Genomic DNA, 16,438 nt, shown 5'->3' on the forward strand with positions numbered 1-16,438 from the left:
AATATATGAAAGATTAAGTACTGCCATTTATTTCCTTTTAAATTTCTACAATAAGCAAGAAATACAAAGCAAACAATAAAGACCAAATTAATTCAAATAATTTCAATTTCTGAACTAGAGTGCAAGCAGTTTAAAGTTGTGCTTGGCTTTCCTATATCCCTTTTGGGATAAAAAGTATAATAATTATACACAGACAGGGATACAGCTTTAAGTTTTCCACCTAGATCAGGTGTGTTATGAATTATTATGTATTGCAATTATACTTATTTTCATGTTCTTAAGGAACTTCAAAGTTCTTAAAACTAAAATTTTATAATGGCTGCCTTTAAATTGTATTTAATCACAGAATATTATATGCAATATCATGACAATGTTCCTCTTTATGGATTTAGTAAGTGGTCAAAAATTTATAAGAGCCAGAATAAGGATAATAAAACAAATTACTAACATAGCATAACTTTATATATAGTGTTTCTAATAATCCTACAGTATTAGATATATAAAAAATATATAAAAATATACATTATTTTCCTGAATAAAGGTAAAGAAATATAGCCTTTTAAAAACATTTACCCAAAGAAGAAATACACTGTTCTACAATAATAGAGATAAGGTGAAGTCTTAACCACTGGACTGCTAGGGAAGTTCCTAAATTATTTTTAAAACAGCATACAGGTATTAAAAATATTCTAGAAAGACTCATAGAGTTATTATGGCCAAAAAATTTTTATTAACTATAAGTAAAATTTGTCTCAATTTCCTTTCCAATCCTTTGTATTTAGTGGAAAATTCCAAGTTGTTGTTGTTGTTTACAATGTCTTCCCACCAAATCATCCTTTGTATTCCACATTCCTTCCCTACTCTCCAACACATTTCACTTTTTCCATACAGTCTGACCACTTCTGTTGTTTACTTTCTTTCTTGCTAACACTATTTATTCCCTTCTTACTGTGATTATACTCCTCTTTCTATCCTACTTGTTGCCTGCTGCTGCTGCTGCTGCTGCTAAGTCGCTTCAGTCGTGTCCGACTCTGTGCGACCCCATGGACGGCAGCCCACCAGGCTCCCCTGTCCCTGGGATTCTCCAGGCAAGAACACTGGAGTGGGTTGCCATTTCCTTCTCCAATGCATGAAACTGAAAAGTGAAAGCGAAGTCGCTCAGTCCTGCCCAACTCTTCGAGGACCCCGTGGACTGCAGCCTACCAGGCTCCTCCACCCATGGGATTTTCCAGGCAAGAGTACTGGAGTGGGATGCCATTGCCTTCTCCCCATCAGAGTGCTAGCATGCTGCAAAATTTGACTTTTCCACTGCCAGGCGACAGAAACTGGATTCTTATGATAACCTTAGTTATTGGTTCATTTTTTTCTGCAATGTTATACATATTTAATTACAGGATATAAATACATGAGCCCAAAGATATTCCAAAAGGTTTTTATATATAAAATTAAATTTTAAAGTTTCTTCCATTAAAAGTTGAAATAGGAAGTTTTAAAAAGTGTGTATTTTTAAATTATACAAATAAAAAAAGACATTAATTTCAGGGGAAAGAAGTTCCTTGGCATTTGTATCCCTGAAATTCATGGAAGAGAGCTGGGAACTTTTATTAAAGCATATTAACAGGAAACATGGTTTCAAGATGGATTTGATCACAGTGAGCGTAATGAGCACAGGAGAGAGGCATAAAAATTACAACAGTACTGGGCATGATACAAACTGAAAGAAGAAAAGAAATCACAAGGGACATCATATTAGGAACAAGAAAAACATTTCCAGAAAGTAAAATCACACACTTTCCCCTAAGCCATACTAAAGGGAGACATTTCTCTCGTCTCCAAGGCCTCTGCCCCTCATTTCTGCCACACTTTATTCTGCATTTTTGTTCACGTTTATTCTCTTTCAGCATCTTCAATCTCCCCTACTCTTTTTACCTCCATCTATATACATGCTGAAATCTATTCCAAAAATAAAAATACAAAAATGCTAGGTACTATTCTATGTTGTTAATCCTGAAACTACTATACATATCACCACATACTTCAACTATTCTTCATAACCCTGGAGCTGGAAAAATGGAACATAACAGTCCCCTAAATTTCATGTTCACTCTTCCACTGAAACTGTTCTCCCCAAGAAGATCTAAGAAAACCTTAGTTCCCAATTCAGGAAAACTTTTTTTTTAACTTATACCTGCTGCAGAATTCACTCTCTCCTTTGAATACCTTTTCTAGTTTCCATATATTATTCTTCCCTGATTACCCTCCTTCCTCTCTAGGTATTTTCTTTTGAGGCTCCTCTTTGTCTGTTTACACTTAAATGTTGACCTTCCTCAGAGTCCCAACCCCAGGCCCTGTTCTTACTTGTTACACTGTATATTATTATAATTGTGGATACACGTCATTATACATTTGCCTAAGGCCACAGAATGTACAACACCAGAAATGAACTGTAATGTAAATTATGGACTTGGTGTGATTATAGTGTGTTAATGTAGGTTCATCAGTTACAACAAGGGTACCACTCTGGTGGGGAATGTTGATTATGGGAAGGCTATACATTGTGCAAGCAGGAGTTATATGGAAAATCTCTACCTTCTCCTCAATTATGTTATGAACTGACCGAAAACTACTCTAAAAAAATAAAGTATTAATTTTCAAAACAAACAAACAAACAAAGAGATCTTTGAAACAACGGGAAAAAAAAGTTAGGACCCTGCTGGACTTAAGGCCCATAGTCATGTTTAGCTACACACAATGATCAGAAAAGCTTAGGATCTGGGCAATGTCCTGAAAGAGGGGATCCTTAGCTTTTCATCAGTTCTCAGAAGACCCCATAACTTCAAAATCATTAAGAATCACTCATTTATATCGATAAAGCAGGCACCTCAAAAGCTACATTTAGTAGTTTTAGGGAAGAACATTAAAAACACTGAAAATAATGTACCTTTTGCATGTGCTAGACTTAAATGAAAATAAATATGGCCTAAAATATTTATGTGCCCTTTATTTACAATTTCTTTGATATCTATAACTAAGTAAAAACTACTAAAAATACCAAAACCACAGAGAAAGAGCTCCTCTGAATCTAAGAGCCACGGAAAAAGGAAGAGCCATAGCAGATTTAAGAGCTGCACCTACTGATAAAAACGACCGAAAAACTGAAGTCTGATAGAGCAAAAAGCCAAAGTATTCAGTGACTTATTATCAACCATCTACAGGAAGAGGATAGGCTAGATTCATGAGGAAGGGCGTAAAAGAGAAGTGGGTGTGAGAAATGGAATTAATTCTATAATGAAAAACTTAAAATCTTCATTTTGTTAGCCCACTAATCCAATAGGGACAGACCTCTAACGTGGTTTCTTGTGTCACTTTATAGACATAATAGGAAACATAAAATATAAGGGTGTCGATAAGTGGGGAAACCTCAGTTACATTCAGCATTTATAGTCTAGATCTAGATAGCATAAAAACAGCTTATGTAAAATGAAAAACTGACTTTTAAAACATTATGTTATAAGATGTCAGTCTTAAGCCCCAGGAAAAAGCACAACAATAGTGCTTAACTGCAATGAACCGTTATTCCAAATACAGGAACAACTTTGAACCAAAGGACCGCACCTGTTCCTGCCATACGTATTGGGAGACTAACAAGGGAAACCCACAATCATAACCGACCAAGTGTGGTTCCATTCACCATGGGACTTCTAGTAAAGCACGTTTTCAGGAGAGAGAGTAAAAAGATGATGGCATTAAGTAACAGACCAGGAAACCACATTCACAGCTCTAGAAGAGAACTTTTATTTTTGTTTTTTCCTTTTAAGTATGATGCTAAGAGATAAGTCTATAATATACTGAACAGGAAATGCTTCTAAATGAAGAAATTTTTTTAAAAAAAGAAAAGAAAAACTTTAGCTTGTCCATTTGAATACCTAGACTAATAATTGCTGCTGCAAAATGTCACAAACCTGGGTGTTCTGGTGCCACAATAAAATTTATAAGTTCTGATATCAACTGAGCCTTTAATACTGACTGACCATTTGTGTGTACATTCCTAGGCAGTTCTATCTCTGAATCTATCTAGAACTATTTCAAACTTTTTTAGACTATTCTAAAAATTCACCACCACCACCAGCACAAGTCACAAGGGTGGGGCCCTCATGATGCAATTAGTGCCCTTACATAAACAGCCGTCAGAGAGCTAGTCAGGCAGTCAGCATGTGCTTGCTCTGTCTCTCTCATTCTGTTATGTGTGCGCTCTCTCTATCCATGTGAGGACACAGTAAGAAGGCCACTATCTACAAGCCAGGAAGAGAGTTCTCATTAGAAACAGACCATGCTTGGCAGATTGAACTCGGGACTTCTGGCCTCCAGAACTGTGAGAAAGGTAATTTCTGCTGTTTAAGCCACCCAGCCTATGGTATCTTCTTATGGTAACCAGAGTTGACTAATACACACTCATACTTACAGCTGGAGAGTCCAAATTGGTCACAATTCCATCTTGACTTAATAGCAGTATCTTTAAGTTAACTATATTTAATGCTGGTTTTGAGCTTGTTTTTTTTTTATTTTTGTAAGTGCTACCTTTCAGAAAATAATTGCAGAAAATGAAAAAATATAAATGAGAAGCACGAAACCACAAACAGGTACGTGCAAGCCTAGCGAAATGCATCATTAATCTAATGAAAATGGAATAAAAGATACTTACCACCACCAAGAATGTAAGAATCCTGGTGGCTCCCCCAAAGTGATGTTCTTTTCCCATCTTATCTAAAATGAATAAAACAGATATTAAACACTCCTAATAATACTTTCCCCACACATATGACAAAGCAATATTTTCCCACTTAAAATATCAAGATAATATATAGGATTTTAATCATTTTCATGTTATTCTTTATCCAAGTTTTACAAATACTCATTTTATATTATAATTTGCTGACTGAATAGTCGGAGAGAAATTGCCACCATTATTTTCCTGAATTTGCTTCCCACTGTGTCAGAATTTCAGAAGCGATTTCAGGATCCTAAGGCACATGAAAATCACAATTATTAACACCAATATGGAAATCAGCTATCACCACTAACCCAGACACTTGCAAGTACTTGGGCTTAATATGTACAGACTCCAAATTAAACTTCAAGGATTGAATTTCTGAATAAGTTTCTGATTTGAGGGGATGGAACTAAGAAGGCATATGTAAGAATTTTAAAAGATGGTGATATTGACTTTCCAATTATTTATATTTCAGATGAATTGAAGTTCACTATAATAAAAATTTAAAACAAGGTCAATATTCTCAAAATTAAAAGTTCTGATTAAATGCTTTTTACAAATTAAATTTAAAAATTGCAAAGCTGAGTGTGTATTTATACAGTGCCTTTTCTAAGCACTGGATAGCATTAAGAAGAAAAGATGAAAATCTTTGCATTCAAGGAGATTACATATTAGAGGAAGGATTGCTGTTGTTTAGTCGCTAAGTCATGTCTGACTCTTTGCAACCCCATGGACTAGCCTGCCAAGCACCTCTGTCCATGGGATTTCCCAGGCAAGAATACTGGAGTGGTGGTCATTTGCTTCTCCACAGGATCTTTCTGACCCAAGGACTGAACCCACATCTCCTGCATTGCAGGTGGATTCTTCACCATTAAAGAGAAGCTCAGTAGGGAAAACAGACCATAACAAACAAACGCCCTTGCCCCATGCCCCCTCCAAAAAAGACTGCATTTATACTAAAAGGTGACAAATGCTATGGAGGAAAATAAAGCAGTGAAGGAGGATAAAGAGAACAGACAAACTATAAGAAGTTATAATTTCAGCTAAGGTGATCCAGCTTCAAGAACAAACAACCCTTATATATAAGTATAGCTTTTAGTTTATTAAATAACTAAAAAATGATTTAACAATATTCCAATCAGTAAAATGTGCCCATTGGCCCTTACCACTACTAGGAGGCAAACAACTATAAATACTGACTGATTCAAAGAATTCTTTTCGTCACCTACTATGGAAGACGTTATCTCAACAGGATAAAAAAAAAAAATTTTTAAATAAAAACTCATAATGTGATTCTCAATGTTAAAACAAACAAAAAAAACTCTCTTTAAGGAAGAGATGTAAAACTTAAGCATAATTAAAATCACTGAAACTGACAGCATTTTTACAGTGCTTATGCACACAAAATATAAATCAATGAAAACTCTGATGTAAAAAAGCAATTTGCTCTCAAAAACCAGAGAAACTCTCTGAAGATTAGAAAATTATGTATGTGATAGCCATTTTAACAGCTAAAAAGTGAAACTCTAAGAGTTAATCAACTTAAATTTATAAAGTCTAAACATAAACAATGAACCAGAATATGTTATATAAATGGAAGTCAGACCCTAACTTGAATTCTCCAAAGTGAAACATTCGAATTTTTTTTTAAATCTATGCTACCTTTTATCTGAAAATTTCCGGTGATCAATATTTTCTCTCTTTTGGTTCATGAAAAATAAGAAATGGTACTTAATGAGTCTTATGAGAAATAAAGCTCTGACAGCCTGCTAAAGTTATAATTTAGTCAAAAACCTGTGTCTCATCTTTTCTCCCAATCTTTTCTCTTACCATCTTTTCCCAAGTCGATGTCTTTTTGAAAGGGCATAATGATGCACCTCACAGATGTGCCCCAGACATACTAATATTCCTAATCCCTGGAATCATCCTAAGCATATAAACAGGAAGTTTTTCAAAGTAGAGTCCTTACGTTTCATCTCAGCTCATCTTGACTTTTCCTAATACAACTGTGAAATACTTAAAAGGAGAATGTGAGATGACTTATGAAGACTCAAAGCGGCATGACTAGGTCTGAATGACAGACTGTGCTAGAGGTTATTAGACTCACGGTCTAACAAGAGTCCTGCTGCACCGCATCACCTACTAAGCAGTCATTTTCTTGCACTTTCACAACTTCCACAGCCAGTCATCAGATGTTTCAGGAGATAAGGTACTCTAGGAAAACACCTATATGATTTATATTTGATACGGTCTTCTATAAGAGGAAGTCTGAAGGTAATGTATTTGGATTTTAAACAATATGACATCTTATTACTCCTAAGAGAAACAAAATGTTTGACAAACATCATCTCTTTCATCCTCAAAATACTCTTTTCTATATCATGAGGGAAGTTCACCTTTCTCACTTTAAATCACAAGTCTATGGAAGAAATAGCTAAAACTTTGGTCAAACATATTTAAGTTAACACAAAAGTCATCCTGTCACAGTTATTCAGTGAACAACAACCAATGTGCAATGTATTTACAAAAAGGAGATGGTTCTACACAGGAATTATGTTTCCATAGTGAATGGTAGTCTTTTGCCTCCAAACTAATTACTATTCTTGCTACATGCGTGCTTAGTCGTGTCCAACTCTTTGTGACCCCATGGGCTGTAACCCACCAGGCTCCTCTGTCTATGGGATGTTCCAGGCAAGAATAGTGGTTGGGTTGCCATTTTCTTCTCCAGGGGATCTTCCCAACCCAGGGATCGAACCCATGTCTCCTACACTGGCAGGTGTATCCTTTACCACTGAGCCACCTGGGAAGCCCCAAATACTATTCCAGATAATACTTATTTAGAGAAAGCATGAGGTGATATTCAGGAAAACAGACCCTGATCTACAGAAAACTTTGTCACATTTACTGCAGCATTGTTACAAACAATGAAAATTAGAAACAGCCTGAGAAACGTTCACCAACAGTGAATGCAAAATAAAATTTACTACTTAAACACTACTGAACAGTGTGTAATCATTAAAGAGCATAAGATAAATCTATACGGAAAAAGCACTATGATAGACTGGTTTTTCAAATGAGATTAAGAAAGGCTACAGAATAATACATACAGTATAAAACCTTTTCTGTTTAAACATATGTGTGAATATGTATGTATGAACTTGGTTGCATGTATATTAAAAAAATGACACCAAACTTATAACTATTATCTCTGGAAAAAGGTAAAGAACTTTCATTTTGAAGTCATATTCATACATATATTTTTTTAGCAAACATAATGATGGATGAGGTTGAGGAATAGCCTGAAAACACCTCTAAATGTCAAAAGTCACTTTAGAAACAATTCTTCTGCTATCTAAGAAGAGGCATTTTCTGTTGTACTGAGTTTCATGGGCTTCAGGCTTGTTTAGGTGCTTAAATGGTATCTATGCAAATAATTTCTATTTTTTCTTCTTGTATTATCCCAGCCTCTGTATGTATTCCCTAGTCCTTAGGCTTTTGCTCTTTAAATCCTCCACCTCCCTTCCTTCCATCATCAGTCCAGCTAAAAGCTGTATTCTCCTGTAACCTTGTAAATTGCAAGGCCAATGCCTACCACCATACTTTACATCTAAGGGCCTTGTCTGTGATTAGGTAGTATCTCTGTAATACGATCTAGTGTTTTCAGCATTTCTACATAAATGCAGAGCCAAACACTGAATCATGAATGAACAGTATACTGGCAAGAATAAGATATGCCATATGGTTTATAAATGAAAATTATAAATTTCAATGAACATACTCTCTGATACAGCAATTCTTCTAGGAATTTATTAATATGGTCACATGTGCAAAGTTACATATAAAACAATTTTTGATGAAACATCATTTATAATTGCAAAAGACTGGAAACAATATAAATGTCCATTAGTAAGGGGACTGGTAAACTATACTATGGCACAGGTCATAGAATGAAAAATGCTACAACCACAAAAAGAGAATATTTACAAAGTTTAGCAAACTGACAGAAAACAATTAAAGTCAAGTAAAACAAAAATCAAAGCACAGTAAATGTGTATAATAAAGAATCTGTGATAAACACACACATACATACAGATATACTTATTATTTCAGCATTATTTGCTCTGGCAAGGTATACTAGTCATTTATTTACCTATTACCTCTCAGCCCCACCCCACCGTCCTATATCCTCCATTCTACACTCAGTACTTGGATTTTGAAAATTACATTTCCTAGTCTCCTAGCCAGCTAGTTTCCCTTAAGTTCTATCAGGAGATACTACTAGGAGATCAAAGGGCAGGAGGAAGAAGAGAAGCTGCCTGCCCCTGGCTCCAAAAGAAAAGTGGTTGCTTGTTGCAGAAACAGTAACAAAGTAGAGGTGGGGCAATTCTGGATGCTGGTAGCACCTTTTTTGGGGGGTTCAATGGCACCCCACTCCAGTACTCTTGTCTGGGAAATCCCATGGATGGAGGAGGCTGGTGGGCTACTGTCTATGGGGTCGCGAAGAGTCGGACTCGACTCAGCGATTTCACTTTCTCTTTTCACTTTCATGCACCGGAGAAGGAAATGGCAACCCACTCCAGTGTTCTTGCCTGGAGAATCCCAGGGATGGGGGAGCCTGGTTGGCTGCCGTCTCTGGGGTCGCACAGAGTCGGACACAACTGAAGCGACTTAGCAGCAGCAGCTTTGTCAGTGTGGGACCACCTCAGATAATATAGATCTACTTCACCAGCATCGCCAACAGCACAGCAGTACACCCGAAGCTCATGAAATCCAAACTTTACAGAGTATTCCTAAATCCTTCCATAGTTTTTGAAAACCAATATTAAAAATTTAATATCATAAAAGAATAAAGTTAGTTCCTATGTTAAGAAAAGAATCTGAATACCTATGTATAGGCTTCCCTGGTGGCTCAGATGGTAAAGAATCTGCCTGTAATTCAGGAGACCTGGGGTCAATCCCTGGGTTGGGGAGATGTTTCTTCCTAGAAAAATTCCTGAGGCTTCTGAGTTAAATATAATCTACTGTTTACACTAATTTTCTAAAACCATCCATGTATAGAAGTATAGGTGCAGCTATACACTAAATGTAATAAAAGTTAAAACTTTTACATTCGAATTTTAAAAATTAAAGCAAACAGATGTACAATAGGAAGAAAAATCTGACTGCCCTCTGAAGGAGATGTAATTCAAAACTGTGCTATTCAACGTGGTACTCATTAACCACATGTGGCTCTTTACATAGAATTAATTGAATGTTCTTCGATTTTTCTAGCTACTTTTTAAGGGCTCCGTTGTCACATGTGACTAGTGGAGAATTTACTAAACAGCAGAGATTAGAGATCATTTCCATAATCACGGAAAATTTTAGAGAATAGTGCTGTTCTGCTTTAGAAGGAATGCAGAAGTCTTTATAAAGGAAATTTTTTTCTCGGGAAATTGGCAAAACTCCTTGATGGGTCCTTCATATTTCTGGCCCAGAAAGGCAGAGGCTCTTAGAAACGGTTTGAAAGTAAAGAACAGATAGCCAATATTCTACATAATAAAATAACAAGGATTTAGGAGGCTGCTAATAGTCTCCAGGAAGGAGTACTCTGGGGGTCTGGGAGTATTCAGAAAAGGAGCAATTGGCAAAGTTGTGAGGACTCAACAAGACAAAAGGCAGAAGGAGTCTTCAGGACAACAGCTGGTGAGAAATTCTCTATGGCAAGAAGACCAAAGAACTTCAGGATAGTTGTGTCTAATATCCGAGTCAATGTTGTTGCTTGTGCTGTACTTAATCAACGCTTAATAGTCTTCAGTTTTTCCCTAACTTTCAGTAAGAATCCTTCATACCCAAGAGCAATGCGTTCGTGGGGCTTTAGGCTATGAAGGCAACAGGAAAGCTGAGGCAAAGAAAAGCTATCAGCCGTAAGGAAGAGTAGCAGTGCTGCAATACTGAGTGAGGGCAAGAAATTACAGCAAGTGAAACATTAACAACCTCCCCCTCCTTGTAAGCCCCAGAGATATGAAAGAGGACCTCAGACAATGTGTCACATTAGGGTTTGAGTTGGAGTCATTTTGGCAGAAAAGGTAACCCTAGGAAGTAGGAGGGTTGTGGGCTCTCCAAGTGACAGACACTTGGAGCTATACGGCACATATGGCACACAGGCTATATATTTATATTATTGTTGTTCAGTCGCTAAGTCGTGTCTGACTCTTTGCAACCCCATGGACTACAACATACCAGGCTCCCCTGTCCTTCAGTATCTCCTGGAGTTTGCTCAGATTCATGCCCACTGAGGTGGTGATGCTATCTAACCATCTCATCCTCTTTTACAGTTTTATTTTTAAAGAAATAAATTACACAAGATAGAGAAGAATTTTCAAAATAGCACTTTTGAGCACTTACCACATGCCAGGTCTTTCAAGTTATTTCATAGGTACTAACTCATTATTATCTTTTTTTTCATAATTGAGAAAATGGAATAAGCAAATATGATTTAGAACACAATTCATATCCAGCAGTGAGGCCCCACAGTCATTGCTCTGACCCATTATACTATGATGCCTCCAAGTTAAAGTTCAAGAAACATAAGGAAGTCACTACTATTATTTCCTCTCTTCACATAGATGAAAAAATAAACAGAACAGAATTTTTGAGTCTATGGAGTTCAATAATTTAGCATTCCTAACAAAAGCTGAAGAAGCCACCCACTAGATGTCTTTAAGCTTCTATTTCTGGCTACCTTACTGGCTAATTTATGGCAAATAAGGGTTAGTAATATAGTATAAACAAGGTAAAATTATTAAAAAGAGAAAATCTGGATCTCTGCAACACTTTTAATTTTATTTGCCTCATTCTGAGGCACAAATGCCATGCAAAATTTCAGGAATAAACAGGAACTATCTTATCTAAAATGAAACAATATAATCCAGCAAAAAGACAGTTTGTAATGAGTCCAAAGTAACATTTAGGATTTAGACATGGTTTGGAATCTATGATGAATCAGAGGTAACAGTGAGCTGGTCAACACAACCTGGCTAGACAAATGTTTTAATTTCTATTGTTAGTCCAATGCTACCTCTTTTAACTAGGAAAAAAACTGCTGGACTATGGATGTGAGAGTTGGACTGTGAAGAAGGCTGAGTGCCCAAGAATTGATGCTTTTGAACTGTGGTGTTGGAGAAGACTCTTGAGAGTCCCTTGGACTGCAAGGAGATCCAACCAGTCCATTCTGAAGGAGATCAGCCCTGGGATTTCTTTGGAAGGAATGATGCTAAAGCTGAAACTCCAGTACTTTGGCCACCTCATGCAAAGAGTTGACTCATTGGAAAAGACCCTGATACTGGGAGGGATTGGGGGCAGGAGGAGAAGGGGACGACAGAGGATGAGATGGCTGGATGGCATCACTGACTTGATGGACGTGAGTCTGAGAGAACTCCGGGAGTTGATGATGGACAGGGAGGCCTGGCGTGCTGCGATTCATGGGGTCGCAAAGAGTCAGACATGACTGAGCGACTGAACTGAACTGAACTGAATGAGTGTCCTACTATTTTGACTGATAACCAAAGCTACCAAAAGCAATCCAATTTCTGACAGGCTAAGCTAAGGGCACTATCAGAAAGGCTAAGCCCAAGTGAGAACTTAGATGCTGAGATTCACATCTTCCTTGCTCAGATGATGCCTGGAGTTCCGACTTGACCTTCTCACAACTTCATCCAGAAGGCAAACCCACACAAAATGAAAGAAGTGGCCCAGCACAGAAAATCCTGGCTGACAAGGGCTCACTAATGTCATAGCCATCCATATCCTCACTCATCCTAAGGGAGAAAGCCAAAACTGGTAGAAGCATTCTACTTCACCTTGAGCCAGAGTGAGAACATTGAATACTTGAGTAACTGGTACCACTTCAGTCATTTCCTTTTTATCACAAATATCCAATTCAAATAAGTAAGTCTCATTTTTTAAGTTCCCTGTTTAACAATTCTGAATTAGGTAAAAATCTAGTATAGCGTAAGAATTTAGGTAACATGGTCCTTTACTACACAACTGACTCAGGAAGTCATTCTACAACGTGCTGAATGTCCTCTGTCCATGAGATTCTCCAGGCAAGAATACTGAAGTGGGTTGCTATGCCCTCCTCCAGAGGATCTTCCCACCCAGGAATCAAACCCACGTCTCTTACATCTCCTGCATTGGCAGCTGGGTTCTTTACCACTAGCACCACCTGGGAAGTCCCATTCTACAACAAGCAGTCTTAAATTTTCCAGACCATCCAAGTGAAAGTAAAGAGAGAGAAAGCAATGCTACATAGGATATAAAGCTATAAAAGATTACACTGTCCATAGTTTAAGAGGATGGGTATTCACACAGACACTACAGTACAAAGCTAATGATTCTATTCTTTTACTTAAAAGAATAAAAGTTCCCTTTTGTTGAGATGATAAGCCCAAGCTTCTTGGCAGAATATGCAAAGGCTTTCATGTTAAGAATACACTATCAGCACGGAGAGGTGGAGCCCTGAGAAAGCTTTCCTAGGAAAAGCTACCTCTGAGCTAGTCAAGGAGAGAAGGGGAGGAGATTTTCGGCAGTGAGAGACGCCTTCTGGTATGTATTGACAAACACAAGCAGTTGGTATGATGGAAACTTAAAGCGTGAAGGACAATATAGCAAGCTATTGAAATTTCACCAACTGAAATTATAGTCAACGGTCCCTATCTGCAGGTTCCACATCCACAGATTCAAACAACCACGGATAGAAAATACTTGGAAAAAATGTTCCAGAAAGTTTCAAAAAGTCAAACTTGAAGTTGCTCACAATGGGCAACTATTTACATATCATTTACATTGTATTTACAACTATTGCACAGGATTTGCACTGTATTAGGCATTATAAATAACCTACAGACGATTTAAAATGCATGCAAAAAATGAGTGTAGGTCATATGCAAACCCTGTGCTGTTTTACATAAAGGACTTGATCATCTGGATTTTGGCATCCCCAGGGGAAGGGGGCGGGGTTCCAGAACCGATCCCCAGTGGATATGGAGGGATGACTGTATCTAGAACTCCAGGGTGTACTCAGCAGTGGCCTATTACAAATCTACCTCCAAACTTTCATTTTAAAATCAAGATAATTTTAACTATACAAATATCTGTGTGTGTGTATGTTTGTATATATTTGTTTTTTAAAACCCTACAAGTATTTTTTATTGCAGTATAAAAATTCCTTTTTGAATACTTTAACACCCGCACTCCCACAAACTACTCTGGAATGTATATTCTTTCAGACCTTTTACTTTACTTCACATTCATAAATATGTACCCACAAAAATATATACTATTGCTTTATGTTCAATGGTTTTCATGTAACTATCCTGGGAATCACATACACTCATCTCCAAAGTCCAGTAATACTGTATATCTTCCTGGTGACAGGAGTTTATTTTCAGCTTAACTGATTCCCCTTGTGAAATCAAACCAGACTGATAATGGAGAAACCCTCAGTTTTGTATTCCAAATGCAACTGGAGAAAATAAAATCATGGTAAATACTTGTTTAAAAAATATGCAAATCTCTTCTGAAATTATAATTTTATTTTTACCAAATAGCACTAAAAACAGTTGTATTTCCATTTTCCATTGAGTTAAGAAGCTATCAGTACAGTATCTAGTTATCCGCTCAATCTACATAACTTATTTGAATCCAAATATCTGAATGTCCTTAAATAAGTTAGCAACATTTCTTTTGTTTGATGAAATGATTATGAATGTTGGCAAGAAAAAACAGATTAAGAAAGTTGAGCCAATTCAAAACAATTCTTTATCTAGGAAAAGTGATCAGTAACTCCTTTCATCAAGTTTTCAACTGCATTAAAACAAAAGTTTAAAATCTCCATAACTGACTTTAGTTTCTTTTAAATATAAGTTGGCAGTAATTAAGGATATAATTATTAAAAGTATCCTGTTTGCAATCTCCATTGCTTCCTTTGTAACATCAAACAGTGATTGTGACTCAGAAAGGTGATAGACCAAGCCTTCTAACTAATGATTTAATCAGGGATAGATACATTAAACTTGTTTTGATTTAAACATACTTTGAAATCACATTTTTATTACACTGCATATATTCCTTCTATGGTAAAACAACTGACTTAAGTTCTGAGCATACCTCTCAATTTTCTTACTTGCAAATAGGCCCCAATGGTTCACGTACACTAATTAATTAGTTTAATTAGATTGGGGGGATACATGTGTTTGTTTACTTGTGTGCTCGTTGGGGGATAGTGAATCTCAAGAAGGCTGTACCTCAGGCAGGGACTTTGGTCAAAGGGTTGCCTGTCATGTCCCTGACCTTGTAGAAGGCAAACTAATGAGATCATTGGAGACGACAAAATTCTGATCAGCACTGTCCCACAGAAACGTAATCATAGGCCACAAATGAGAGCCACGGATGTACTTTTAAATTTTCTAGTAACTACTTTTAAAAAGAAAAATAATGCTAGTAATTTTATTTCACCTAATATATCCAAAATATTATCCTGTCAATGTGACCAAATTTTTAAAATTATTGATATTTTGTATTCTTTTTTTCACAGCAAGTCTTCAAAATCCAGTGTGTAACTTCATATTTATAGCACTTTTCAATTCAATCAGCCATATTTCAAGTGCTCAAAAAGCCATAGTTAGCCAGTGGCTACCCTACTGAACAGCACAGATACAGAGGGAAAAACAGGGGCTTGGGAATTAACATGGACCTAAGATTTGAATTCTAGCTCAATAACTTACTAAGCTGTGTGACCACAAACTAGTTATATAGAGCCCTGTAATTGTTATCAGTAAATCAGAAATAATACCAGATGCCTGGCAAATTTCTTAGAAGAACTAGAGATAATATGCTCACACATAATGTAACTCAGTAAAGTCCTCCTCTTCCTCATTATTACATATATTGAAGAAGAAAAGGTAACACTATGAAAGCTAAAATTTAAGGTTTAAAAATTGTGAAGAGAAAAAGAGAAACAAGAACTTGAAGCAAGATTATCAAAACCTTTTCTAACTTAAGTTTGGTCATCAACCCACTATTATCTATACAAAATAAAAACAAAAACCATATTTTCCAAAACTGTGAATAATGCCAAAATATTTCTAAAACTAGAGACATGATGGTGTTTGCCTTTTTTTCTTAAAGCAAATATGCTTTCTTGATTATTGTTGCTGAGGGTACTATTAGTTTCTATTCCTCAGGGGGGATAAATGGCTAGAAAGTTGAGTAGGAAGTTATTTGCATGGAAGTGGCATTTTGGGATACTGCAAATGCTTCCAATAATCTGCAAAGACTACATTACGCATTTGGATAACTGAACATTCACTATTTTCACATAACTGTTACATTTTATTTTTCATTCACTTATATAGGATATCAAAATACAATACAGAAAATATACATAACATACCTCTGATAAAAATGTTTGGGCCGATTTCTGAGCTCCTACATGGAGCAGATACTCATATACGTAGAGTGCTAACCTGGGAAAAGAATAAAATATTTATTGAGAAGAGGTATATTTAAAATTCATTCTTTAAACAACCCATACACCTTTTCATTACGAAAGTATTTTTCACACTAACAGTGACAGAAAATCAACTCTTCCAACATCTTTTCAATGGGAGTTTATACATGTACATT

At 36.4% G+C, this 16,438-nt stretch overlaps 1 protein-coding gene across 18 annotated transcripts in view; it reads right to left on the reverse strand.

The window, feature by feature from the left end:
- Window positions 1-16,438, reverse strand: part of SSBP2 (single stranded DNA binding protein 2) — a 311,038-nt gene that overhangs the window by 201,677 nt on the left and 92,923 nt on the right. For all 18 annotated transcript variants that reach the window (XM_069592559.1, XM_069592563.1, XM_069592562.1 and 15 more), the window contains 2 exons: window positions 16,206-16,278; window positions 4,703-4,764 (listed from right to left, as the gene is read on the reverse strand). In XM_069592559.1, coding sequence (XP_069448660.1) covers window positions 4,703-4,764; window positions 16,206-16,278 — 135 coding nt within the window. The remainder of the gene's footprint in view (window positions 1-4,702; window positions 4,765-16,205; window positions 16,279-16,438) is intronic.

This window comes from Ovis canadensis, chromosome 5, assembly GCF_042477335.2.
Source record: "Ovis canadensis isolate MfBH-ARS-UI-01 breed Bighorn chromosome 5, ARS-UI_OviCan_v2, whole genome shotgun sequence".
In the NCBI taxonomy this organism is placed as follows: Eukaryota; Metazoa; Chordata; class Mammalia; order Artiodactyla; family Bovidae; genus Ovis; species Ovis canadensis.